General features: G+C 44.0%; 1 protein-coding gene and 1 long non-coding RNA gene across 3 annotated transcripts in view; one reads left to right on the top strand and one right to left on the bottom strand.

The window, feature by feature from the left end:
- Window positions 1-8,251, bottom strand: part of slc49a4 (solute carrier family 49 member 4) — a 70,410-nt gene extending 62,159 nt beyond the window's left edge. For both annotated transcript variants that reach the window (XM_043694263.2, XM_087989342.1), the window contains exon 1: window positions 7,905-8,251. In XM_043694263.2, coding sequence (XP_043550198.1) covers window positions 7,905-8,172 — 268 coding nt within the window. In that variant the 5' untranslated portion in view covers window positions 8,173-8,251. The remainder of the gene's footprint in view (window positions 1-7,904) is intronic.
- The window catches only part of LOC148149676 (uncharacterized), a 141,530-nt gene that overhangs the window by 56,510 nt on the left and 59,424 nt on the right, over window positions 1-25,596 (top strand). The window contains exon 2 of the long non-coding RNA XR_015757732.1: window positions 617-759. This is a non-coding gene — a long non-coding RNA (uncharacterized LOC148149676). The remainder of the gene's footprint in view (window positions 1-616; window positions 760-25,596) is intronic.

The following is a 25,596-nucleotide window of genomic DNA, read 5'->3' as shown; positions in this document are numbered from 1 at the left end:
CCTGTGGGACTATAACCTGGTGCTGTGCGATTTTTAACTTTGTCCACCCCAGTCCAACACCGGCACCTCCAAATCATCTCTCCCATGAAGTGCCTTAGCACATGTAACTATGCTAAAGATGCTACATAACTGTCAGTTGTTATGTTTACAACAGTGGAAACACAATCCACAAATAAAAGCCAGCTGTGTAACAGGGGTTTACCAGCCTCAAAAATTGAATTACACTGCAGCTCAACAGCACATGATAACCAGTCTCTGGATGGAGCTCGTCAAATGAAACCAAGGTTCCTAAAATGATAATGTGTGACTACAAACAAACAACTGTGGGATGTCTAATCACAATGTAATGAGTCATGCATGAACTGCTGTGTAATAATTTTTAATGGATATAAACTTTGTCCTCCAGTTCCTATTCAAACAAAGCATTTATTTTTTATTTTGCTTGCATTAACATATTTTGTGTTAAGTAAAGCAGAAGTAACAAACCACTCCAAAATGAAGCACCAGCTCAATAATGTGTAAAATACAGTGATTTGTTTTTTTTGGGATGGGGAATGTTCATTGAAAAATTTGTATAAAACGAGCATTTACCGCTGTGTTCTTTTTTTTTTAACAGATTTGTATAAGAAGGGCCATTTGTAAAATCACAAGCCGAGATGTCAGAAGACTGCACTTTCCACAGAGATGCTTCAAACAAACATGCTTTATTACATAGAACATTCTCAACATCGGTGCAAAGGAGCAAAGTTAACGCTTTGGGTAAAGGATCTTTCATCAAAGCTGTAAAGGTTAAGGGACAACATAAGTTTTAAGTAATTACAGAGCTTGGTGGTGGTGGCTGGGGGGAGTTGATGGTAATAGGCCAAAAGTTAATTAGCAAAAGGTGGATGCAGATGAGCTGTAAAAGATAAACAAAGAATAAATCAGATGCCATTCGAATCTCAACCCAGGGTTCAACTCCAATTGCGAGATGCGTCCTCCAATTCCTCACATGTGCATTCTTATCCTTTATCCTCTTCCCCACAATTACAACAAGACTCCCCTTGCGATGGGTAGGTCATTGCTGCAGATCAATGCTGAAGTCTTAATTTTCTTTTTCCCCATGACGTATAGAAATGACTCGGATGAAGAGACCAAAGATACAGTTGTTAAATTTGATGACAGAAAGACAGGTAGCAAAGTAATTATAAAATGGACATATGGAGGCTACAAAGGGTTATAAATAGGTTAATCAAAGATCTTCCAAATGGAGGATGTGCAGAAAATGAGAAACTGTTTATTTTGGCAGGAAGAATAAAAACAACTATTTCCTGAACAGTGAGAGATTGCAGAGCTCAGATCCAGAGGGAGCTGACTGTCTTATTGCATTAAAGGTACAGCAAGAATTTAGCAAAGCTAATAGAACGTTATCATTTATCACAAGGAGAAATAAATCCAGGGAGTCCAGTACCAGGAGTCACAGTCTCAGCATACAGGATAGGAGCAGGGTTCTGAGTTGAATGATCAGTCATGATCCTGTTGAATGTGACTCGAATGGCTTACTCCTTCTATTTTCTATGTTTCTCTGCCTCAAAAATCAGAGATTCTACTTTTATTGCCCCTTGAGGACAAGGGTTCCAATCACTTCTAACTGTCTGTGGAAAGGCAAAATTCTCCTCAGCTCTATCTGAAGGGTGACCCCTTATTTTTAAAACAGTGTCCCTTAATTCTAGATCATAGAAAAGTACAGCAGAGAACAGGCCCTTTGGCCCACGATGTTGTGCCGCGATTTAATCCTAATGTAAAATATAGTAACTTAAGCTACGCACCCCTCAACTCACTGCTATCACTGCTCACTGCAGAAGGAGTAAGCCATTCGAGTCTGCTTCACATTCAATAGGATCATGACTGATCATTCAACTCAGAACCCTGCTCCTGATTTCTGCCCACACTCTGTGATCCCTTCAGCCTAAAGAACTATATCGGAGTCCTTCTTGAAGACATTCAATATTTTGGCCTCAATACCTTTCTTCAGCGGAGAATCCCACAGGCTCACCAGTCTCTGGGAGTAGATATTCCTCTTTATCTCAGTCCTATTCAGCCTATCCCGTATGCTTAGACTGTGCCTACTGGTCCTGGACTCCCTGGTCAATGGGAACATCCTTCCTATGTAATCTTCTGTTGACGATATGTAATCCTGTTAAAATTTTCTAAGTTTCAATGAGGTCTCTTCTCATTCTTCTGAACGCCAATGAATGTAGTCGTAACCAATCCAGTCTCGTTTCACATCACTCTTGCCATCCCAGGAATTGGCCTGGTAAGCCTTTGTTGCACTCCCTCCACACCAGAATCTTTCTCAGATAAGGAGACCAGTACTCCAAGATGTGGTCTTATCAAAGATATGTACAACTGCAACAAGTTGCTACTGTACTTGAATTTCCTTGCTACAAAGGCCAACATACTATTTGCTTTCTTCACTGCCTGCTGCAATTGCATTGGCAGAAGTGAGGACTGCAGATGCTGGAGATCAGCGTCAAGATTAGAGTGGTGCTGGAAAAGCACAGCAGGTCAAGCAGCATCCAAGGAGCAGGAAAATCAACGTTTCAGGCAAAAGTCCTTCATCACGACTGCTGCAATTGCATGTTTACTTTCAGTGACTTTCAGGTCATATTGCACTTCACACTTTCCCAATCTATCAATCATTCAGATAATAATCTGCCTTCCAGCTTTTGCGACCAAAGTGGAGAGGCAAATATACTTAGTAAAGGGGTTAAAAAAAATTAGAACAGTAAGCAGATCATGCACGATATTACCGAAAGGCAAGGAAGCTAAAGGAGCCAAGTGGCTTGCTCCTGTTCCCCAATGTCCATATGTCAGTTTCAACAGCAGAAATTCCTATCAGCACAGCATTCATTTCCTCCCTCCCCCTCCATCCCAGTTCCTAGAAACGAATATTTTATTTTCCTTTTCAATTTAAGAGCAACTCCTCCTGTTTGTACAGATTGCACCATCTCATACTCACTGTAGTGACTAACGAGGTCAGCTAGGTGAACCTCAATATGAATTCCCTGATTGGGGTTGTTAACCTGTCCAAACAGGGAGCAGATATAAACAGGAGTGTCAGAAGTTCTGTCGACTCAGTTGGTTCTGAGGAAGCTACGTCACTATGAATGACATTCCACACGTAAATAAAGTGTGACTTGCTAATGGGATACCAGCCACTGTGGAGTATTTCACTCATGGTGACATGTACGATAGGATTTACACCTGAACCACTCTAGTAGAGAGCTTTACAAAAGGAGCAACAATGTGTATTCATTTCCGTGCAATGTACTCAGGAAAGCATGCAGAGACATGTTACAGGGCTGTTAGCAAAACCTGACATTGAGCCACATAACAGGAAATTGAGACAAATGATGAAAAGATTGGTCAAACAGACATGCTTGAAGAAGCATCTTAAAGAGCCATGATTTGGAGGTGCCGGTGTTGCACAGGAGTGTACAAAGTTAAAAATTACACATCGGGTTATAGTCCAACAGGTTTAATTGGAAGCACTAGCTTTCGGAGCGCTGCTCTTTTGTCAGGTGATGACAACCACCTGATGAAGGAACAGCACTCCGAAACCTAGTGCTTCCAATTAAACCTGTTAGACAATAACCTGGTGCTGTGTGATTTTCATCTTAAAGAGAGGAGTGTGGTTTTGGTATGGTATTCCTGAGATTAAGACCAAGGCAGCTAAAAAGCACAGTAACCAGCCAGCAATTCAAAATAGCAAGAGACCAGATTTGGAGCAGCCCATACCTAAGCATTATTGTGCTTGTGGAATCTATGAACAAGGATAAGAAATACAAAATCAATGAAAGGGGATCCAATGCAAGTCAGAACGCCCAGAGTGATGAGCAAAGAGGGCTCAGTGCAAGCTGATGTGGAAAGCAGAGTTTTGGAATAAGCTCATGTTTACAAAGGGTGGAAGATGTTTACCAAGATGAAAATGTTTGCAATCGTGTTAAAGACCCATTCCAAATATACAACACGCATCAGCTGCATGACAACTCCAAGAAGTCACGCAAGTCTTCACACACAACATGACACATGAACTGGCAATGCCTGCTGCTTTGGTTTATAATGCTCCCTCTCTGAACCTTCTGCAAGACAAGGCTGCCAGAGTAAGGACCCAGCAACCCAGACTTTTGTACAGAAATGACTGACAAAGATAACCTCGCTTTTGCTATCTTATTATGCTCAAAACTCATGAATGCAGCTGGCAGATTTTTTGAGGGGTGGGAGGGGTGGTGTTGCAGTTAATTTTCACAATTAATTCAAACATTACAAATGCAGCAACTGTCACACAACTCTATTATAAAAACTATTATTTTCTATAGCACCTATCATGGCCCAAAAACACTCAAACTTTATAGGCAGTGAAATACTTTTGAAGCATAGTCCCTGTTATGCAATAGCAAAGACAACAGTCAATGTACATACAATAAACTTCCACAAATCGCAATGTGGTAAATGTCCAGGTGACCTATTATAAGTGTTGCTGATTGAGGAGGAAATATTGATCAGAATTCTGTGAAGGCAAAGTGTCCTTCAAATCCATACACAATATCCACCTACTGCTGCCTCACTTCAAGCTCTCAAGCTCCCATTCTCCATCCCTCCAACCAAACATGAACCATAATTCCCCACACAGCCTTACCTCCTGACTGATCATACTAATTCCACCAACACACCCCATGTCTATCCCAAATTAAGACTCGTTCCTCACCCTTTCCCAGGAATCAACCCCATTGTGCAAACCCCACTCATTCCACCATGCATTTCCTCCTTCCCTCCATATGCCAGATTTCTCACTTCTTTCCCCTCACTCCTCCAAACTATTTTCTCTTTCCAAGTTCTCTCTCCCCACCCTTGGGGAGAGGCAACGTGGTGACTCAGTGGTGGGTCTGCTGCCTCACCGTACCAGGGATCTGGGTTTGATTCCACCCCCGGCCAACTGTGTGTGGAGTTTGCTAATTTTCTCCCACGTCTGCATAGGTTTTCATTGGGTGCTCCAGGTTCCTATCAGCCTAAAGATATGAAGTCAGGTGGATGACCATGCTTGAATTGCCCTCAATTTGTAGTTATGCCCTCTCGTACAAGCTGATGTCATCATCCTAGGAAAAAGTCTTTCACTGTCCACCCTATCTAATCCTCTGATCATCTTGTATGTCGCTATCAAAACTCCCCTTAGCCTTCTTTCCAATGAGAACAGACCCAAGTCTCTCAGCCTTTCCTCATAAAAGCTTCCCTCCAGACCAGGCAACATCCTGGTAAATCTCCTCTGCACCTTTTCCAATGCTTCCACATCCTTCCTGTAATGGGGCGACTAGAACTGTACACAATATTCCAAGTGTGGCCGCACCAGTGTTTTGTATAGTTGCAGCATGATATTGTGGTTCCGGAACTCAATATCTCTACCAAGGAAACCTAACACACTGTATGCCTTCTTAACAGCACTATCCACCTGGGTGCAAACTTTCAGAGATCTATGCACATGGATTTCAAGATCCCTCTGCACATTCTCACCACCAAGAATCTTTCTTCCTGTTATTCTTCCCAAAGTGCGTCACCTATCCCTCTGCACACACTCCTTCCGTGCATCCCCCGACCCGTCTGCACACACTCCTTCTGTACATCCCCCGACCCCTCTGCACACACTCCTTCCGTACATCCCCCGACCCCTCTGCACACACTCCTTCCGTACATCCCCCGACCCCTCTGCACACACTCCTTCCCTCCATCCCCGACCCCTCTGCACACACTCCTTCAATCCATCCCCGACCCCTCTGCAAACACTCCTTCCCTCCATCCCCGACCCCTCCGCACACTCTTTCCCTCCATCCCCGACCCCTCCGCAAACTCCTTCCCGCCATCCCCGACCCCTCCGCACACTCCTTCCCTCCATCCCCGACCCCTCCGCACACTCCTTCCCTCCATCCCCGACCCCTCCGCACACTCCTTCCCTCCATCCCCCGATCCCTCCGCACACTCTTTCCCTCCATCCCCCTACCCTCCGTACACTCCTTCCATACATCCCCCTACCCCTCTGTACATTCCTTCCGTACATCCCCCTACCCCTCTGTATACTCCTTCCGTACATCCCCCTACCCCTCTGTATACTCCTTCCGTACATCCCCCTACCCCTCTGTACATTCCTTCCGTACATCCCCCTACCCCTCTGTATACTCCTTCCGTACATCCCCCTACCCCTCTGTATACTCCTTCCGTACATCCCCCTACCCCTCTGTATACTCCTTCCGTACATCCCCCTACCCCTCAGTATGCTCCTTCCGTACATCCCCCTACCCCTCAGTATGCTCCTTCCGTACATCCCCCTACCCCTCCGTATACTCCTTCCGTACATTCCCCTACCCCTCCGTATACTCCTTCCGTACATCCCCCTACCCCTCCGTATACTCCTTCCGTACATCCCCCTACCCCTCTGTATGCTCCTTCCGTACATCCCCCTACCCCTCCGTATACTCCTTCCGTACATTCCCCTACCCCTCCGTATACTCCTTCCGTACATCCCCCTACCCCTCCGTATACGCCTTCCGTACATCCCCCTACCCCTCCGTATACTCCTTCCGTACATCCCCCTACCCCTCCGTACACTCCTTCCGTACATCCCCCTACCCCTCCGTACACTCCTTCCGTACATCCCCCTACCCCTCCGTACACTCCTTCCGTACATCCCCCTACCCCTCCGTATACTCCTTCCGTACATCCCCCTACCCCTCCGTATACTCCTTCCGTACATCCCCCTACCTCTCCGTATACTCCTTCCGTACATCCCCTACCCCTCCGTATACTCCTTCCGTACATCCCCCTACCTCTCCGTATACTCCTTCCGTACATCCCCTACCCCTCCGTATACTCCTTCCGTACATCCCCTACCCCTCTGTATACTCCTTCCGTACATCCCCTACCCCTCCGTATACTCCTTCCGTACATCCCCCTACCCCTCCGTACACTCCTTCCGTACATCCCCCTACCCCTCCGTACACTCCTTCCGTACATCCCCCTACCCCTCTGTATACTCCTTCCGTACATCCCCCTACCCCTCCGTATACTCCTTCCGTACATCCCCCTACCCCTCCGTACACTCCTTCCGTACATCCCCCTACCCCTCCGTACACTCCTTCCGTACATCCCCCTACCCCTCTGTATACTCCTTCCGTACATCCCCCTACCCCTCCGTATACTCCTTCCGTACATCCCCCTACCCCTCCGTATACTCCTTCCGTACATCCCCCTACCTCTCCGTATACTCCTTCCGTACATCCCTTACCCCTCCGTATACTCCTTCCGTACATCCCCCTACCTCTCCGTATACTCCTTCCGTACATCCCCCTACCCCTCCGTATACTCCTTCCGTACATCCCCCTACCTCTCCGTATACTCCTTCCGTACATCCCCCTACCCCTCCGTATACTCCTTCCGTACATCCCCCTACCCCTCTGTATACTCCTTCCGTACATCCCCTACCCCTCCGTATACTCCTTCCGTACATCCCCCTACCCCTCCGTATACTCCTTCCGTACATCCCCCTACCCCTCTGTATACTCCTTCCGTACATCCCCCTACCCCTCTGTATACTCCTTCCGTACATCCCCTACCCCTCCGTATACTCCTTCCATACATCCCCCCAACCCTCTGCACATTCCTTCCCTCCTTCCCCCTAACCCTATCTATACCCCCCACCACCCCTTACCCTCTCTCTCCTACCCCTCTGTATAGCCCCCACCTCCTCCCTTCTACCCCCTGTATACCCCGTCTTCTGCCACCCGCATATACACGCTGTATATCACCCGTCCTCTCCCCCCAGACCTCTGAATACCCCACCCCCTCTGAGTAGACCCTCCCTCTTTCCCCCTCACCTTTCTTGTCCATCAGCCACATAAAGATGAAGCAGGGCAGGAAGCCGATGGGGCCCCACAGCACCAGCAGCGTGATGTCCAGGGTGCTGAATCCCAGAGCCTGCTTGGCTGAGTTCTGGATGGGGCCCCACGAGTTCCACAGGAGACCCTGCAGGAATCCCAGCGCCGAGAAGGCGGCCAGGATGAGCCAGCGGCGCCGGTACAGGCGGCTTCCAACAGAAGCCGGGCCCAGCAGCGGCTGGCCTTCCTCCTGCTGGGCGGCCCACATCCCCCCGCCCCGGTAAAGCTGACCGTTGGCAGCCGGCCCCGCTCCCAAATCAAAACAAGGTGCCGGCACAAACCGGACTCCCGCTGCTGCTCCCCACCCCCTCCGACGGCATGACGTCATGACGTCATGACGTCACCCGCGCCCAGACCGCGACGTCGTGACGTCACCCGCGCCCAGACCGCGACGTCTTCGCGCCACCCGCGCCCTGATCCCGACGTCGGCTCGCAATCCGCGCTCGAATGCGACGCAAATGGCGTCATCAACGCACGTGCTACCGTCTTTCGACGTCACCCTCGCTCTATCTCTCACGTGATCGCGTCGCTTGCTCGGGTCGGGAGCGCAGAACACTGCGCGTGCGCGCCGCTCTTCCGCCCTCCAAGACACTTGCTGGAGGCGCGTGCACCTGTCGTCGGACCCCATTGAGGACCCAGAGGCGCGAGTTCAAAACACACCATGGACCCAGGGTTTTTTTTTTAATTTCAACTCATTAAACCCAGCATCATAGGAGAGTCTGGGACCAGAGAGCATTGTCTCAGAGTACTGGAGGGCCAAATTAAGAGTGAGATGAAGAGGAATGAATTGCTCTCTCACAGGGTTGTGAATCTTTAGAACTCATTACTACAGGTAGTTGTGGGTATGCAGGAGGCTGGAATAACACAACAAACCAGGCTGCATCAGGGGGTGGAGAAGTCAATCTTTCAGCTGTAATCCTTCTTCAGGACCCATCTCCACCTTCTGATGCAGCCTGGCTTGCTGTGTTCTTCCAACCTCCCCTCCTTGTCTACCTTGGATTCTAGCATCTGCAGCCTTTTTGGGGTTGTGGGGAAAGAGTCTTTGAGTGTATATAACGCTGAGATAGATGCCTATCAGTCAAGGAATTAAGGGTTACGCAGAAAGGGCTGTAGAATGGACATGAGGAATGTCAGATCAGCCATGATCCTACTGAATAGCGGTGAAGGCCCAAGGGTGTGAGAGGTATACTCCTGTCCATATTTCTTATTGTCTTTGGCTCATTGAGCTGAAAATGTGTTGCTGGAAAAGCGCAGGTCAGGCAGCATCCAAGGAACAGGAGAATCGACGTTTCGGGCATAATCCCTTCTTCAGGCCCACTTTCCTCATTCCTGAAGAAGGGCTTATACCCGAAACGTCGATTCTCCTGTTCCTTGGATGCTGCCTGACCTGCTGCGCTTTTCCAGCAACACATTTTCAGTTCTGATCTCCAGCATCTGCAGCCCTCACTTTAGCTCATTGAGGCTCTATTGCAATAGGTATACTATTGTAGCCTTGCATGCTATGGCATTCAAAGTGTTTATCCAAGTGAGGGTTACCGACCTGGACTATTCTCCAAGGCAGTGCATTCCAAATCCTAACAGTAAAGTCACCATAGTCACACTATCTCATTAGAAAGAGAGAGTGACTGTCAAAGTGCTTCAGGAGACAGGAGAATCATAGAGATGTACAGCATGGAAACAGACCCATTGGTCCAACCCGTCCACGCCGACCAGATATCCCAACCCAATCTAGTCCCACCTGCCAGCACCTGGCCCATATCCCTCCAAACCCTTCCTATTCATATACCCATTCAAATGCCTCTTAAATGTTGCAATTATACGAGCCTCCACCACTTCCTCTGGCAGCTCATTCCATACACATACCACCCTCTGTGTGAAAAAGTTGCCCCTTAGGTCTCTTTTATATCTTTCCCATCTCACCTTAAACCTATATCCTCTAGTTCTGGACTCCCCTACTCCAAGGAAAAGACTTTTTCTATTTATCCTATCCATGCCCTTCATAATTTTGCAAACCTCTATAAGGTCACCACTCAGCCTCCGCACTCCAGGGAAAACAGCCCCAGCCTGTTCAGCCCCAACCCTCTCCCTATAGCTCAAATCTTCCAACCCTGGCAACATCCTTATAAATCTTTTCTGAACCCTTTCAAGTTTCACAACATCTTTCTGATAGGAAAGAGACCAGAATTGCACGCAATATTCCAATAGTGGGGCTGAGAAGATGGGATATTCATGATAACCTCAGCTGGTGTGGGAATTGAATCCATGCCGTTGGTGTCATTCTGTGTCGTCCAGTCAACTGAGCTCATCCTTTGGGTGAAAAAAAATCATTCAAATTCCCTATATCCCATTTCACAGTGAAATGCAAAGTATGACTCATTATTATCAAGTCGTAGAGATGTACAGCATGGAAACAGACCGTTTGGTCCAATTAACCCATGCCGACCAGATATCCTAACCTATCCTAGTCCCATTTGCCAGCACTTCGCCCATATCCCTCTAAACCCTTCCTATTTATATACCTATTTAGATATCTTTTAAATGCTGCAAACGTACCAGCCTCCACCACTTCTTCTGGCAGCTCATTCTTTACACGCACAATCCTCTGTGTGAAAAAGTTGCCCCTTAGGTCCTTTTATATCTTTCCCCTCTCACCCTAAACCTATGCCCTCTAGTTCTGGAGTGCCCCATCTCGGATTTATCCTATCCTTGCCCGTCATGATTTTATAATCTCTATGAGGTCACCCCTCAGCTTCTAACGCTCCAGGGAAAACAGCTCCAGTCTATTCAGCCTCTTGCTAAAGCTCAAATCAGTTATGACACGAGGTAAAACCCTCTGCTAATTTAAACCAGCAACGCAGAAAAGATTCATACTGTGCTGTAATCTGTTAACATTCAAGAGGCAAAGAACTATCCAGAGGTAAATATTTAAAGTAAAAATTAGCAACTTTATTCTTCAAGTTCAACAGAGAATATTAAAATTAACAACTATTTACAACTCCTTTCTTTTAAACCTATCTTTTACCTCCCACTCGACAATACTAGTTCGATAAAACAATCCTGATTAAGATTTACAAAAATAAACATGTTTCAAAACCAGTCAGCTTTGCCGAGTTTCCACTGTAGATTTTACTTTGTAGATTCTTTCCAGGTCAGTTTCACAAACAGGTACTTCTCAGAGAGCTCTTGAGATAATAGCCTGGTCTTTTGGCAGTTCTCTCTCTACAGTTCAAAATGTCTGGTTTTATACCCCAAGACATTGGATTGTTTAATTGGTTTTAATATTATCAAAATACTAAATTCACATTTGATTGGATTTTGGTATCTTGGGGCATAATTTAAATGGATTGGCTGAACTTGAATTGTTTTTGTCTCATGGCAACTCGGTTCCACTATTTGTGTCGACCATGTGTTTCATAGTTACCTTTTCAGAGCACTTTGTGCTGTGTCAGGCAGTTTTGCTGGCTTTTCAACTTTCTTACAGGTACAGTACCTCTACACCTTCATAACACCTCCTTCCTTAAAAAAAAATGAACCACCATAATGAAAAGATAGCGTCATTTTTTTTCTGTAATCCTTAACTACAATATCATGACATACATATAACTGTAATCTAGGTTCATATTAACTTCTTCCCACATAAATATAGTATTGAATAGATATCAATCTTATCTATACTTTATCAGTTAAATCTTTAATAATGCATACGAGATTATATTCTTATGGCCAGCAACATGTATGATATGTAAATTAAAAGTCTGTAACATAAGACTCCAACAAAATAGTCGCATATTCTTGTCTTTAAAGTGTTCTCAGAATGTAAGAGTATTGTGATCTGTGTACACGACTGTCTCCAACACGTTGTTCGTGACATACATGTCAAAATTTTGTAAGGCCAGGATCAAACTCAGTAGTTCTCCTTCAATCTTGGAGTATTTCTTCAGGTGGATGTTGAGTTTCTTCGAAGAATAACCAACTGACAGTTCAATCCCATCATCATCTTTCCCTAGCAGTACAGCTCCAACTCCTATGTCAATAGCATGGGTGGCAACTTTAAAACGTTTTATAACGTTTGGTGAAGCTAAAACTGGTGTGATGGTTAACATTGCTTTCAAATGGTCGAACGCCTCTTGGCATTGTTCTGTCCACCAAAACTTTGTGTTCTTCTTCAGCAAATAAGTTAACAGTGCCACTACACTGCTGAAGTTTAGAACAAACTTCTGATAGAATCTGCTGAGTCCCAAAAATCAAAGCACCTCTTTCTTTACGCTTGGTCTTGGAAATTCCTCGATGGCCTTCGTCTTTATATCCCATGGGGTCAACCTTCCATGACCGATGTTATGTCCCAAGAACGTCACCTCTGCTTTCGCGAATTCTGTTTTATTTAGGTTTATCACCAATTTTGCTTCTCGTAGTTGTTCAAAGAGCTCTGCCAACTATACCATGTGATCTTTCCAGGACTTACTGAAGATCACTACATGGTCCAATTAGACTGCACAGTTTGTTAACCCAGCCACAACTCTGTTCATGAGTCTTTGGAATGTGGCAGCTGCGTTCTTCATTCCAAAGGGCATCACTTCAAACTGACGTAGCCCATTTGGGGTTACAAACACAGAAATATTTTTTCGCCATGTCTGATAAAGGTACTTTCTAGTAACCATGCAGTAAGTCCAACATGGTGATGTAACTGGCTTGTCCAACTTTCTCAATACAGTCCTCCAATCTAGGAATTGGATATGAGTCCAATTTTGTAATGGCATTGACCTTCCGCTAAGCCACACAGAATCATTGAGTGCTGTCTGGTTTGGGAACTAAGATGATTGGCAAACTCACTCACTCTGGTTTGGTTCGCTGATGTCCTCGTCGAGCATGGCCTCCATCTCCATCTGGACCTGTCTGGCTTTGAAAGGGTTAAGCCGATAGGGGTGCTGTTTTATCGGAGCAATATTCCCTACGTCTACTTCATGTACAATCGCATTAGTCCTCCCCATCTGATTCTTACCTATGTCCGTATACTGCAGTAACAAGCCTTTCAACTGTGTTCTATGCTCCTGAGATAGGTAGTTTACTAACCTATCCCATTCCTCAAGGACGTCATTTTTTAACACACTTTGAGGCACATCAAAATTCACACCATCTGGATTTGATTCTTCACTCTGTGAGGCAGTAACTAGCACCTGTCTCTCCAATTCTTTCTCTCTAGTATAATGTGGTTTCAACATGTTCTTCTGACTTACCCGATACCGTTTTTTCCTATCTGACATCTTTACTAGATAGTTCACCTGAGTCAACTTTTTCTCAATTTGATAGGGACCATTAAACCTGACTTTGAAGGGGTCTCCTATCATTGGTGACAGTACTAACACATCATCCTCTCGAGAAAACATCCGAGTCTCAAAGCTTTTATCTGCCACCTGCTTCGTTCTGTGCTGTGCCCTCTTTAGGTGTTGTTTAGCTAACTCAACTACTTGATTTAATCTCTTTCTCACCTCTGGTAAGTAATGTAAGTGTGAGATCTCCAACTTTTGTCTGTCAGTTTTTCTTTAATTATTTTTATGGGCCTCTCACTTCATGCCTGAATATTAACTCAAACGGAGTGAACTAAGTAGATTTGTTTGGGGCATCTTTCATGGCAAGCAATATGAGTGGGATACCTTTATCCCAATCATTTGGGTAATCCCGACAGTATGCTCTCAACATGGCCTTCAAAGCCTGATGCCACTTTTCTAAAGCTCTCTGGAATTCAGGATAATACACATTGGATTTAAAGTGCTGTATACCTAAGCCATTCATAAGCTCCTTAAACAGCTGAGCAGTAAAATTTGACTCCTGGTCTGACTGAATCTCTGGGTAGCCCATACCGTGTGAAGAAAGCTACTAACTCCTCTACCACCCTTTTTGCCTTGATACTCCACAATGGAATTGCCTCCAGAAATCTGTTGGACACATCCATTATGGTTAAAAAGTACTGGTTCCCACTTTTACTTCTCGGGAGGGGACCTACACAATCAATCATAGCCCGTGTGAAAGGTTCTTCAAACGTGGGAATTGGCATAAAAGGGTTTGGTTTTATTACCGCCTGTGGCTTACCTACCATTTAGCATGTATGACATGTTTGGCAAAAGTTAACCACATCCTCATGCATCCCAGGCCAATAAAAATGTTTTTGTACCTTAGCCTGAGTCTTTCGTACCCTTAGGTGCCCTCCTCCAGGTAGTTCATGTGCTACCTATAACATCTCCTGTCTGTATGTTACCAGCAACAGCCATTTCTCCTCTGCACTAACCTGCCATTGTCTCCATTTCCATCTTAGGATTCTATCTTTTAGATAATAACCCTTTGGAATATTCTCTGCCTCCTTTTCGGAATACACATCCACATATATATCTTTTGTCATCTTGTCTTTCTGTTGCAAGTCCCTTAGCCTTTCAGGACCAAACACTTCTGTCTGACCCTACTCCTGTTCAGGTTTTTCCTGTACCATTACGTCAAACAGGGTATCCGTTAACTGAACCTCAACTCCTTCATCTTTCTCTTTAGTTTTTGCTTTGTGCTGTGACTTTTGATACTGGGATCTGGGTTACTACACAATTTGGGAGAATACCAGGATATTTCTGTTTTGATTCCTCAGTTTCTTAGTCTTCCTTGGGTTTCTGGACAACAAGGGATGTCACTCCCACCTTGGTCCTGCTAAATCATTCCCAAGAACAAATTGGATTCCTGGTACTGGCACTCTGTCAATCACTCCCACTGTTACTTCTTAGTCTTGAGTTGGCACTCCAACCTGATCTTACATAGGGAACGCTAAAGTTCTGTCCATCTATCCCACAAATACCATACTCTCAGGTAACAGATCAGAAAAAGTTGCTCATCTCTTACTATCAGTGACTGGTTAGATCCTGTATCTCTCAAAATTATAACTTCTTGCCCTTCTCCCCCTGTTCTTCCTGAGTAAACTTTACCCACAGATGTGAATTATTTACAGAGGTAAGGTACTAACTCCATACCTAGCCCCTGCCCAGGCTGTGCACTCTCCTGCAGCTCCTTGGCTGTTCTTGGGGTTCCCTTTGCTACTTTCAGGAATGCCACTGGCTTAATTTTTTTTAATCACATCTTTTCCCACAGTGCTTTTCTTTAATGATCAGCATTGTGGCTTTGTGTGTCCCACTTTACCACAGTGGAAATATCTGAGGCCATTCATCTCCTTTCCACTCTCTTGGGCTTCTTTTTTAACCTGTGGTAAACTCTTAGCAGAATTGTCTACTTTTTTGTTTCGAAGTGTAGGATGTCCCCTTCTCCCAACTTTTATCCCTCACTGGACAAATTTCTGGCTTGAAGCTTGTCTTATGCACCAACATGTTTTCATCTGCTAATTCTGCTGCCCTTCTCACTTCTTGAACTTTATGTTCCTCTACATGAATTCTTACCATCTCTGGAAGTGAGTTTTTAAACTCTTCCAGAAGCATAATCTCTTTTTGAACCTCATAGGTCCTATCTATTTTTAAGGCCTGTACCCATCGATCAAAATGACTCTGTAATTCTTTCAAACTGAATATAAGTCTGATCTGGTTCCTCCTTTATGTTTCTAAACTGCTGTCTATTTGCTTCTGGTACCAATTCATAAGCATTTAAATTAGCCTGTTTGACCTCTCCATAATCTCTTAACCCCTCATCTGACAGTCCGACAAATACCGCACTAGCTCTGCCTACTAGTTTAACCTAAACTAGCGTTACCCATAAATCCTTGGACCACTCCATCTGCCTAGCCAATTTTTCAAATGAAATAAAGAAGGCTTCAAAATGTGGCGGAGTTTTGGCATATTCGTATATATCACGACCTTCTCTTTTAATCTCCATCCTGTTAACTTGACTTTATGACTAAGTCGCAACTTCTCAAATTCAAATTCTCTCTTTTTGTCTCTCCCTTTCTTCTCTCTGTCTTTGCTCAGCTAAGAACCTTCTCTCTTTTTCCTCTCACTCTTCGTTCTCTCTTTCTCTCTCCCTCTCTCTTTCTTCTGTCTCCCTTTGTTTATCTTCTAACTTCATTTTCCTCAGTTGTAATTTAAGTTTTTCTACCTTGACTACACTCGTCTGTTTTTCTGACACACTGAAGTGTTTGAGTAATTCCCTTACAACATCAGCTTTCCTCTTGTCCTTGGTTAAACCTAAATCTTACTTCTTTGCTAATTCTCAAATTATGGCCTTTTTCTTTCCTTTTAAACTTTCTTGGCAAATTTGAGAATCATCTTCAAATTCCAGAACAACTTTAGCAATTTTAAGAGCCATTTCTTTCACTTTGAATTTAACCAACCAAAACACTGAAATTAAACAAATTGTCCACCTCCATTTTACTGAAAGATCTAGGACACTAACCTGCAAGTGTTTAAATCTACTGGGATTTTTTGTACCCCAAATCTATTCAAATCTGCCTAAACCTGTTCAAATCCCGGATGAGCCCCCAATCTGTTATAACACAAAGGAAACCCTTCTGCTAATTTAAACCAGCAACACAGAAAAGATTCACCCCGTGCTCTAATCTGTTAAAATCCCAGAGGCAAAGAGCTATCCCAGAGGTAAATATTTAAAGTAAAAATTAGCAACTTTATTCTTCAGGTCGAGCAGAGAATATTAAAAATAGCAACAATTTACAACTTCTTTCTCTTAAACCTATCTTTTACCTCCCACTCTACAATACTAGTCCCATTAAAAAAATTCCGATTAAAATTTACAAAAAAAATAACTTTTCAAAACCAGTCAGCTTTGCTGTAGATTTGCCGTACAGTTTCTTCTGTAGATTTTCCTCTGTAGATTCTCTCCAGGTCAGTTTCAGTGTTCTGTGGTGCAGACACCTCATAGACAGGTACCTCTCAGAGAGCTCTTGAGCTACCAACCTACATGTGTTGATTGTTTGGCAGTTCTCTCTCAACTGTACAAAATGTCTGGTTTTATGCCCCGAGACATTGGATCATTTCGTTGGTTTTAATATTATCAAAATATTAAATTCACATTTGATTGGATTTTGGTATCTTGGGCATAACTTAAATTGATTGGTTGAATTTGAATTTGTTTCTGTCTCATGGCAACCCAGCTCCTCTATTTGTGTTGAACATGTGTTTCAGAGTTACCTTGCTCAGATCAATTTGTGCTGTGTCAGGCAGTTTTGCTAGCTTTTCAACTCTCTTAAAGGTACAGGACCTCTACACCTTCATAACACTGGCAACATCCTTGTAAATCTTTACTGAACTCTTTCAAGTTTCACAACATCTTTCTGATAGGAAGCAGACCAGAATTGCATGCAATATTCTAAACATGACCTAACCGATGTCCTGTACAGCTCCTATACTCAATGCTCTGACCAGTAAAGGAAAGCATACCAAATGCCTTCTTCACTATCCTATCTACCTGCGACTCTACTTTCAAAGAATTATAAACCTGCACTCCAAGGTCTCTTTGTTCAGCAACACTCCCTAGGATCTTATCATTAGGTGTATAAGTCCTGCTAAGACTTGCTTTTCCAAACTGCAGCACCTTGCATTTATACAAATTAAACTCCTCTGCCACTCCTCAGCCCATTTGCCCAACTGAGCAAGATCCCGTTGTACTCTGAGGTAACCTTCTTTGCTGTCAACAACACCTCCAATTTTGGTGTCATCTGCAAACATACTAACTATATCTCCTATGTTCACATCCAAATCATGTATATAAATGACGAAAAGTAGTGGACCCAGCACCGATCCTTGTGGCACTCCACTGGTCACAGGCCTCCAGTCTGAAAAGCAACCCTCCACCATCACCCACTGTCTTCTATCTAGTTATTGATTATTCAACAAAGAGTAACAGATGCCTGTTCTGCTTATCACTTTGTGGAACATGGTATGCAGAACGTTTTTTGTTCCAATCTTACTTGTGTCGTACCCCACAACTCTTTCTTCATACCTCAACAGCAACATAGATGCTACTTCCTTCTCTTCAATATGTGCCCCATTCTTACCATCCCTTTCCATTCACAACATCTGTTTCCATTTCTAGGGATAGACTGACCACTAATATCTACCACGATCCCAATGACTACTCAAGTTACCTTGACTATACGTCCTCACATCCTGCTTCCCATAAGCACTCCATTTTATTCACCCAGTTTCCATCACATCCGTTCTGATGATGCCATCTTCTCACTACCCAAGGCCGCAGACGTACCTTCAAGATGAAGCAGTGATCTACCTGAATTTCTCTCAATCTAGTCTGCTGTGTTCACTGTGTACATCGGGGAGACAAAGTACAGACTGGGTGACTGCTTTGCCGAATACTTCCTCTCTGTCCATAAAATGATTCTGAGCTTCCTGTTGCCTGCCACATCAACCCCACTGTGTTCCCTGGCCAGCCTGCCTGTTTCAAACCTGCTGCAGTGCCCCAGTGAAGCTCATCACAGTCTGGAGGAACAACATCTCATCTTTGGTTAGCGACCTTGCACCTTACATCAGAACTGAGACGAGTGACTAGACCTGAAATGTAAACTTTGTTTTTTTCCTCTCAAATGCTGCTCGACCCAAATATCTTCAACAATATCTGACTTTGTTTCAGATCTCTTTGTTTTATTCCACTAGTTCCAAGCTGTTTTCAGTTCTGTTAAAGGGTCACAGGACTCGACTTGAGTTAACTCTGTTTTTCTCAGCACAAATGCTGCAAGATCTGCTGACTTACTCAGCAATTCCTGTTTTTGATTAAAAATATATCTACCTTTGAATTTAAATTATTTAATAACTTTGCATCCATACCTCTTACGAGGGAATTCTAAAGAATCACCACCTTCTGAGGCAAAAATATCAATTTCTCATCTCTTAAGTGGGCAGCCTCTTATTTTTAAATGATGCACCTTAGTTCTACAAGTCCTGATTTACTGTAAGGGAAAAAGAGTGGCTTTATTTTCCATTCGAGTAATGGGAAGGTGGTAGCATAGTGGAAATGTCATTAAGACAGCAATCCAGAGCCTCAGGCCAAGGTTCTGCTGATCTGGTTTTGAATTTCACCACAGAAGATGGTGAAAATGGAATTCAGTAAATATCTGAAATAAAGAGAGCCGGTCTAATGGCAACCATTGTTGGATTCTCAGAAAAACCCATTTGGTTCAGTCATGTCCTGAAAGAAAGAAATCTGCCCTCTTTCTCCAGTCTGTAGACTGTAGACTCACTGCAATGTGATTTACTTTTAACTGCCTTCTGGCCAGTCAGTGCTAGCCTAGCTAGCGACATCCACAAAACATGAAAAAAAGTTTCAAAAAAGAGAAGGCTGAGGGTGGAATCTGATTCATGTGTACAAAGTTCTCAGTGGTAGATAGGGAAAATGTTTCCTCTTGAGTAGAGGGGTCAATAACAAGGGACAGAGTTTTTAAGTCAAGGAACAGAAAGTAAGGAGAGGATTTGAGGAAAGATTATTTTCGTCTAGAGGATGGTCAGTATCTGGGACTCACTGCCTGAAAGATGGTAGAGACTGCGACCTACAACATTTTAAGTGTACAATTGAAACACTGACATGTAAGACTCTGGGTCAAGTGCTAGAGTAAATTGATGATTGACATGAGTATGATGGGATGAAGGGCCTCTTTCAGGGCTGTAAAACATGTATGACTCAATAACACTAAAAACTAATACTTGCAAAACTTATTCTTTCATTGAGTGGTTCGGGCATAAAATACACAGCCTGGAAGTGTGGTGGAGACAGTTTCAATTGAGACACTAAAAAGGGCATTGGATCTTTATTTAAATGGAAATAAAGTGCAAGGGTATGCTGAAAAAACAGCAGATTAGCAGTCGGTAATGATGCTCATTTGAAGAGCTAGTGGACTATTGTAGCTGGGTGGAAGTGGGTACTGCAGATGTTTGAGATTAGAGTCGAAATTAGAGTGGTGCTGGAAAAGCACAGCAGGTCAGGCAGCATCCGAGGAGCAGGAGCATCGACGTTTCGGGCAAAAGCCCTTCGTCAGCCCCGATGAAGGGCTTTTTGGCTGAAACATCGATTTTCCTGCTCCTCGGATACTGCCTGACCTGCTGTGCTTTTCCAGCACCACTCTCATCTTGACTATTGTTGGTGTCCCTACACTGCATGAACTACAATAGTTCAAGACTGCACCACCACCTTCTTAAGAGCAATTAAGGATGGATAATAAATGTTAGGCACAGCCAGCAATGCCCACATCCATCATGAATAAAAAGTTAGCATCAGTAAACTACCAGAGTCCTGCAACATATTTGTTTCACTAATGCCATTTAGGGACGGAGATCTGCCATTCTAACCTCATTTGTCTGACATGGGATCGTGGAAGCAGGGCAATGTGATTGATTCTTGATTGCCTTCTGAAATAGATTAGAGCGGTGCTGGAAAAGCACAGCAGGTCAGGCAGCATCCGAGGAGCAGGAAAATCGACGTTTCGGGCAAAAGCCCTTCATCAGGAATAGAGCTAAAGCCTGGCAAACAATTCAAACCAAATTCCTGTGGATGCTAGAAATCTGAAATAAACATGAAATGCTGGAGAAACTCAGCAGGTTTGGCAGCATTGTGGAAAGAGAAACAAAGTTAACATTTTGGGTTCAGTATGACTCTTCTTCAGAATTGAAACAAATCAGTTGTATTGACGATGAGAGCTGACCATCACTTCTCAAGGACAGTTGGGGATGCTCAGTTAATGTTTGCTGGTGATGGCCCTGTCTTGTGACCAAATGACAAAAGCAATTATCTGGGGATTCAAATATTAAGATGCGCTGAACAATTTTCGCCCCTGCAGCCTCTGAATCAAACAGACCCCGAACATGCGTGATGGTGTCTACTGCCTTCAGCTTCTTTGGCAGAGCTTTCCATTCTTGAAACAGAAAAAAATAGGAATAGGATTAGGCCATTTGGCCCTTCAAACTACTCCTCCATTCAATATATTCATGGCTGATCATCCAACTCTTGTTTCTCCTCATGACCTTCAATCCCTTTAGCCCCTCATGGGGCGACACAGTGGCTCAGTGATTAGGTACTGCTGCCTCACAGCACCAGGAACCCGGGTTCGATTCCACCCTCTGACGACTGTGTGGAGTTTGCATATTCTCCCCATGTCTGCGTGGGTGTCCTCCACGTGCTCCAGTTTCCTCCCACAATCCAAAGCTGTGCAGGGTAGGAGGATTGACCATGCTCAATTGCCTGTAATGTCCAGGGATGTGTAAGTTTGGTAGATTAGCCATGGGACATGCTGCTTTACAGGGATAGGGTACGGGATGGGTCTGGGTGGGTATCTATTCAGAGCATTGGTGTGGAGTCAATGGGCCAAATGGCCTACTTCGATATGCTAGAGATTCTAAGAGCTATATCTACCTGCTTCTTGAAAACATTCAATGGCTTGGCCTCAACTGTTTTCTGTGGCAGAGGATACCACAGGATCAACACTGTCTGGGTGAAGAAATTTCTCCTCATCTCAGTCCAAAATGACCTACCCCATTTCCTGGTTCTGGAACAACCCAGCATTCTCGTATTCAGGGAACCTCTTAACCTCTCTTGGCTTTCAGTGAGGATTTAATTTGATATAACTTGTCATTGACTGCCCAAGTCGAAAACATTGTCTACTAAAAACTTTGCATAATTACAAAAAGAAATCGCAGTTAAATTTCTTCCTTCTCTGCTCCAGTGAAGAGTGTTTTTTTCTGGTATCAATAGTAGCTCCCTCCCAACTTAATTTTTCTCAAGCCAGTAACTTTGCTGCTACATCATTTGTTGCCTAATGTTTTAAAGTCCACAAGTTTTGAGTGTCAGCATCTGAATGACGAGGCATAGAATGAAAGAAGAGGAACTAAGTGCTGAATACCGGATGCAACTGTCTCGTGGGATGTCTTGCCCCATGTGCCTCCAGATACGTGGTTAAAGAATTGGTCCATCCAGTCACATGGCAGAGAGAACATCATCTTGAAAATGAGGGAGAGCCAATGGTGAATGGCCCCGAGCCTGTTCCTATGCTGTGTATTGTTCTTTGTTCTTTGTTCCAAGTACTTTATAAGAATGTTTCTTGGTCTATAACAATACATAATAAGACACATGATGCATCAATTAACCTCATGCTAAAATTAAATCTTTTTCACTTTTCAGACATCAATTAGAAACAATTCCATAGCAATTTATATTAATTGGCTCAAAGTTTTGCACAATAAGCAAGTACTTGTTTCTCAGAAACGAAAGCAGAATTCATTGATGTCTCTGTCTTCCACAAATTTACAGTGAATTCTGCTAGTCACAACAAGACGTGAGCATACATAATTCATGGAGTCCGAGAATGATCACAGCACAGTTAGAGGCTGTGCAGAGGAGAAAGTGCTAATGGACTGGTAATCCAGAGCCACAGGTGTTTTTTTGGGAGCATAGTTTCAAACCCAAGGCAGATGGTTAAAAAAATCAGGAATAATTCTGGAGTTCAGAGGTTGGCTTTAGCGGAGAGATTGATTAGATTAGATTCCCTAAGGTGTGGAAACAGGCCCTTTGGCCCAACCAGTCCACACCAACTCTTCGATGAGTAACCCACCCAGTTCTTTTTACCTCTGAAAAATGCACCTAACACTATGGGCAATTTAGCATGGCCAATTCACCTGCCCTGCATATCTTGAGAGGAAACCAGAGCACCCATAGGAAATCCACACAGACACAGGGAGAATGTGCAAGCTCCACACAGACTGTCACTCGAAGCTGGAATCAAACCTGGGACCCTGGTGCTGTGAGGCAGCAGTACTAACCACTGAGCCACCATGCCACCATAACTTGTATAGATTGGAACTATACACATTGGAACTTAGAAGAATGAGAGGGGAAATCTTATGGAAACATATCCAATTATGAAAGAAATAGTTATGTTAGAAGCTGGGAGGTTCTTTCCATTGGCGTTTGAAACTAGAATGAAGGGGCACAGCCCCAAAATAATAGGGAGCTGATTTAGGATTGAGTTGAGTAGGAACTTCTTCAACCAAAGGGTGGTGAATCTGTGGAATTCCCTGCCCAGTGAAGCAGTTGAGGCTATCTCGCTAAATGTTTTTAACATAGATTTTTGAACAGTCAAGGAATGAAGGGTTATGGTGAGCAGAAGTGTAAGTGGAGCTGAGTCTATGAAAAGATCAGCCATGATCTTATTAAATGGCGGAGCAGGCTCGAAGGGCTAGTTGGCCTACTCCTGCTCCTAGTTTTTATGTTCTCTTATGTTCAAAGGCGTTCATCTAATGGTCAGCATTGTTGTAAACACCCATACGGTTTGGAAATCTGCCATTCTTACCTGATCTGGCCTACTTGTGACTCCAGACCTGCAGACTCTTAACTGCCCTCTGGGTAATTAATACTGGCCTAGCCTTTGTAACTCTGCTGGCTCTGTAATTGAGCTATTCACCCAATTCCACTAAAACCGCACTACTCCCCAATCCTACACAAGCAATACTTTTATTTCATTTCCAAGCATTTAACTCATTTTCTTTGAATGATTACGATTACAGTGAACCTTCTTCCACCACCCTTTCAGGCAGTGAGTTCCAGATCACAGGTGTATGAAAAACATGCTTCCTCATTTCACCTCCTCTTTTGCATCCATCACTTTAAGTCTGTGTACTTGGTTACTGTCTCAACTGTCAACTGAAGTGCTATTGACAGTTTCAAAAACATTCCTTGGTTTGGACAGCTCATCATAACCTACTCCTAACATTCTCTGTGTTAAGGAGACCACATAGTTTGAGTATGAACTCATGTGACTGAAGATGATCGTGGTTTAGTTGGTGGGATCTTGTCAATACAATTTTGCTGTGCAGTATCAGCGGTAATAGTTACTCATGTCTCTGAGTCAGAAGTTGATAGTTCTCCTTCTAAGATTTGAGTCTATGTTGACTTCCCGGTGTCATACTGAGCAAACATTGCATTGTTAGAGGTACTGTTTCCTTAAATAAGGGGACCAAGCTGCTCCCTATATTCTAGGTGTGGCCTAGCTCGGGTCCTGGATGTTGTTTGAGCAAAACTTCCCTCTTTTTATACTCCATTCCCTTCAAAACAAAGACCAGCATTCTGTTTTCATTCTCCATTAGCTCCTGAAACTGGATGCTAGCTTTTTTGCACTAAGACTCCTAAATACTCCTTTCTTGCAACTTGTGGTGCTGTGGTTCTCCATTTCAACACAATAATCAATTTCTCTGCTCTTCCTGCCAAAGTGTATAACTTCATATTTTCCCAAATTATGGTCCATCTGCTATGTTATTTCCCACTTACTGAACCTGTTGATATCCCTTTGGAGACACTTTGTATCATCCTTGCCACTTGCCTTCCCACTTACTCTTTCGGTCATTTGCAAACTTAGCAATTAATTGACTTCCCTCATTCAAGTCATTAACGTATGTTATAAATAATTGTGGCCCCAGCACCAATTCCTGTGGCATTGCACTAGTTACAGGCATCTTGGAAAGGCACCACTTCTCCCAATTTAGATTTAGATTAGATTACAGTGTGGAAACAGGCCCTTCGGCCCAACAAGTCCACACCGACCCGCCGAAGCGAAACCCACCCCTACCCCTACATTTACCCCTTACCTAACACTACAGGCAATTTAGTATGGCCAATTCACCTGACGCTGCACACCTTTGGATGGTGGGAGGAAACCGGAGCACCCGGAGGAAACCCACGCAGACACGGGGAGAATGTGCAAACTCCACACAGTCAGTCGCCTGAGGCGGGAATTGAACCCGGGTCTCTGGCGCTGTGAGGCAGCAGTGCTAACCACTGTGCCACCGTGCTGCCCACTAATTGTCTGTGGCTATTAGTTAGCCAACCCCCTAACTATGCTAACGCACTACTCCAACATCATGGACACTTATTTTATCAAGTAATTTTACATGTGATGCCTTATCAATGCCTTTTAGAAATCTGAATATATTACACTTACTAGTTCCCCTTTATCCTGTTGGACTATAACCTGGTGTTGTGTGATTTTTAACTTTATCCATCCTACATATTATCTCCTCAATAAATTCTATTACAAGGTTTGTGAAGGTTTGTAGCTCAGGTTGAGGTTTAGGGTGTAGGTTTGCTCGCTGAGCTGTAGTTTGATATCCAGACATTTCATTACCTGGCTCGGTAACATCATCAGTGGCGACCTCCAAGTGAAGCGAAGCTATTGTCTCCTGCTTTTTATTTATATGTTAGTCCTGGATGGGGTTCCTGGGTTTTGTGGTGATGTCATTCCCTGTTCGTTTTCTGAGGGGTTGATAGATGGTATCTATCAAAAGACCCAGTACAACCCATGGACAAAACCAATGTCATCTACAAAATTCCATGCAAGGACTGCCACAAACACTTTGTAGGACAAACAAGAAGAAAGTTAGCCACCAGGATACATGAACACGACCCTCTCTCCCTCGTAGCCCTACACACAGATGAAAAAAAACCAATTCGACTGGGACAACACATCTATCCTGGGACAGGCTAAGCAAAGACATGCCAGAGAATTCCTAGAGGCCTGGCACTCCAACCACAATGCCATAAACAAACACATAGATCTAGATACCATCTATCAACCCCTCAGAAAATGAACAGGAAATGACATCACCACAAACCCCAAGAACCTCATCAAGGACAAACATATAAATAGAAA

The sequence above is a fragment of the Chiloscyllium plagiosum genome, unplaced genomic scaffold (genome assembly GCF_037043375.1).
Source record: "Chiloscyllium plagiosum isolate Xiang-an unplaced genomic scaffold, Cpla_swu_hap1 HiC_scaffold_7, whole genome shotgun sequence".
Classification (NCBI taxonomy): Eukaryota; Metazoa; Chordata; class Chondrichthyes; order Orectolobiformes; family Hemiscylliidae; genus Chiloscyllium; species Chiloscyllium plagiosum.
The sequence above is the reverse complement of the archived record's forward strand: the minus strand, read 5'-3'. Positions and strand labels throughout refer to the sequence as shown.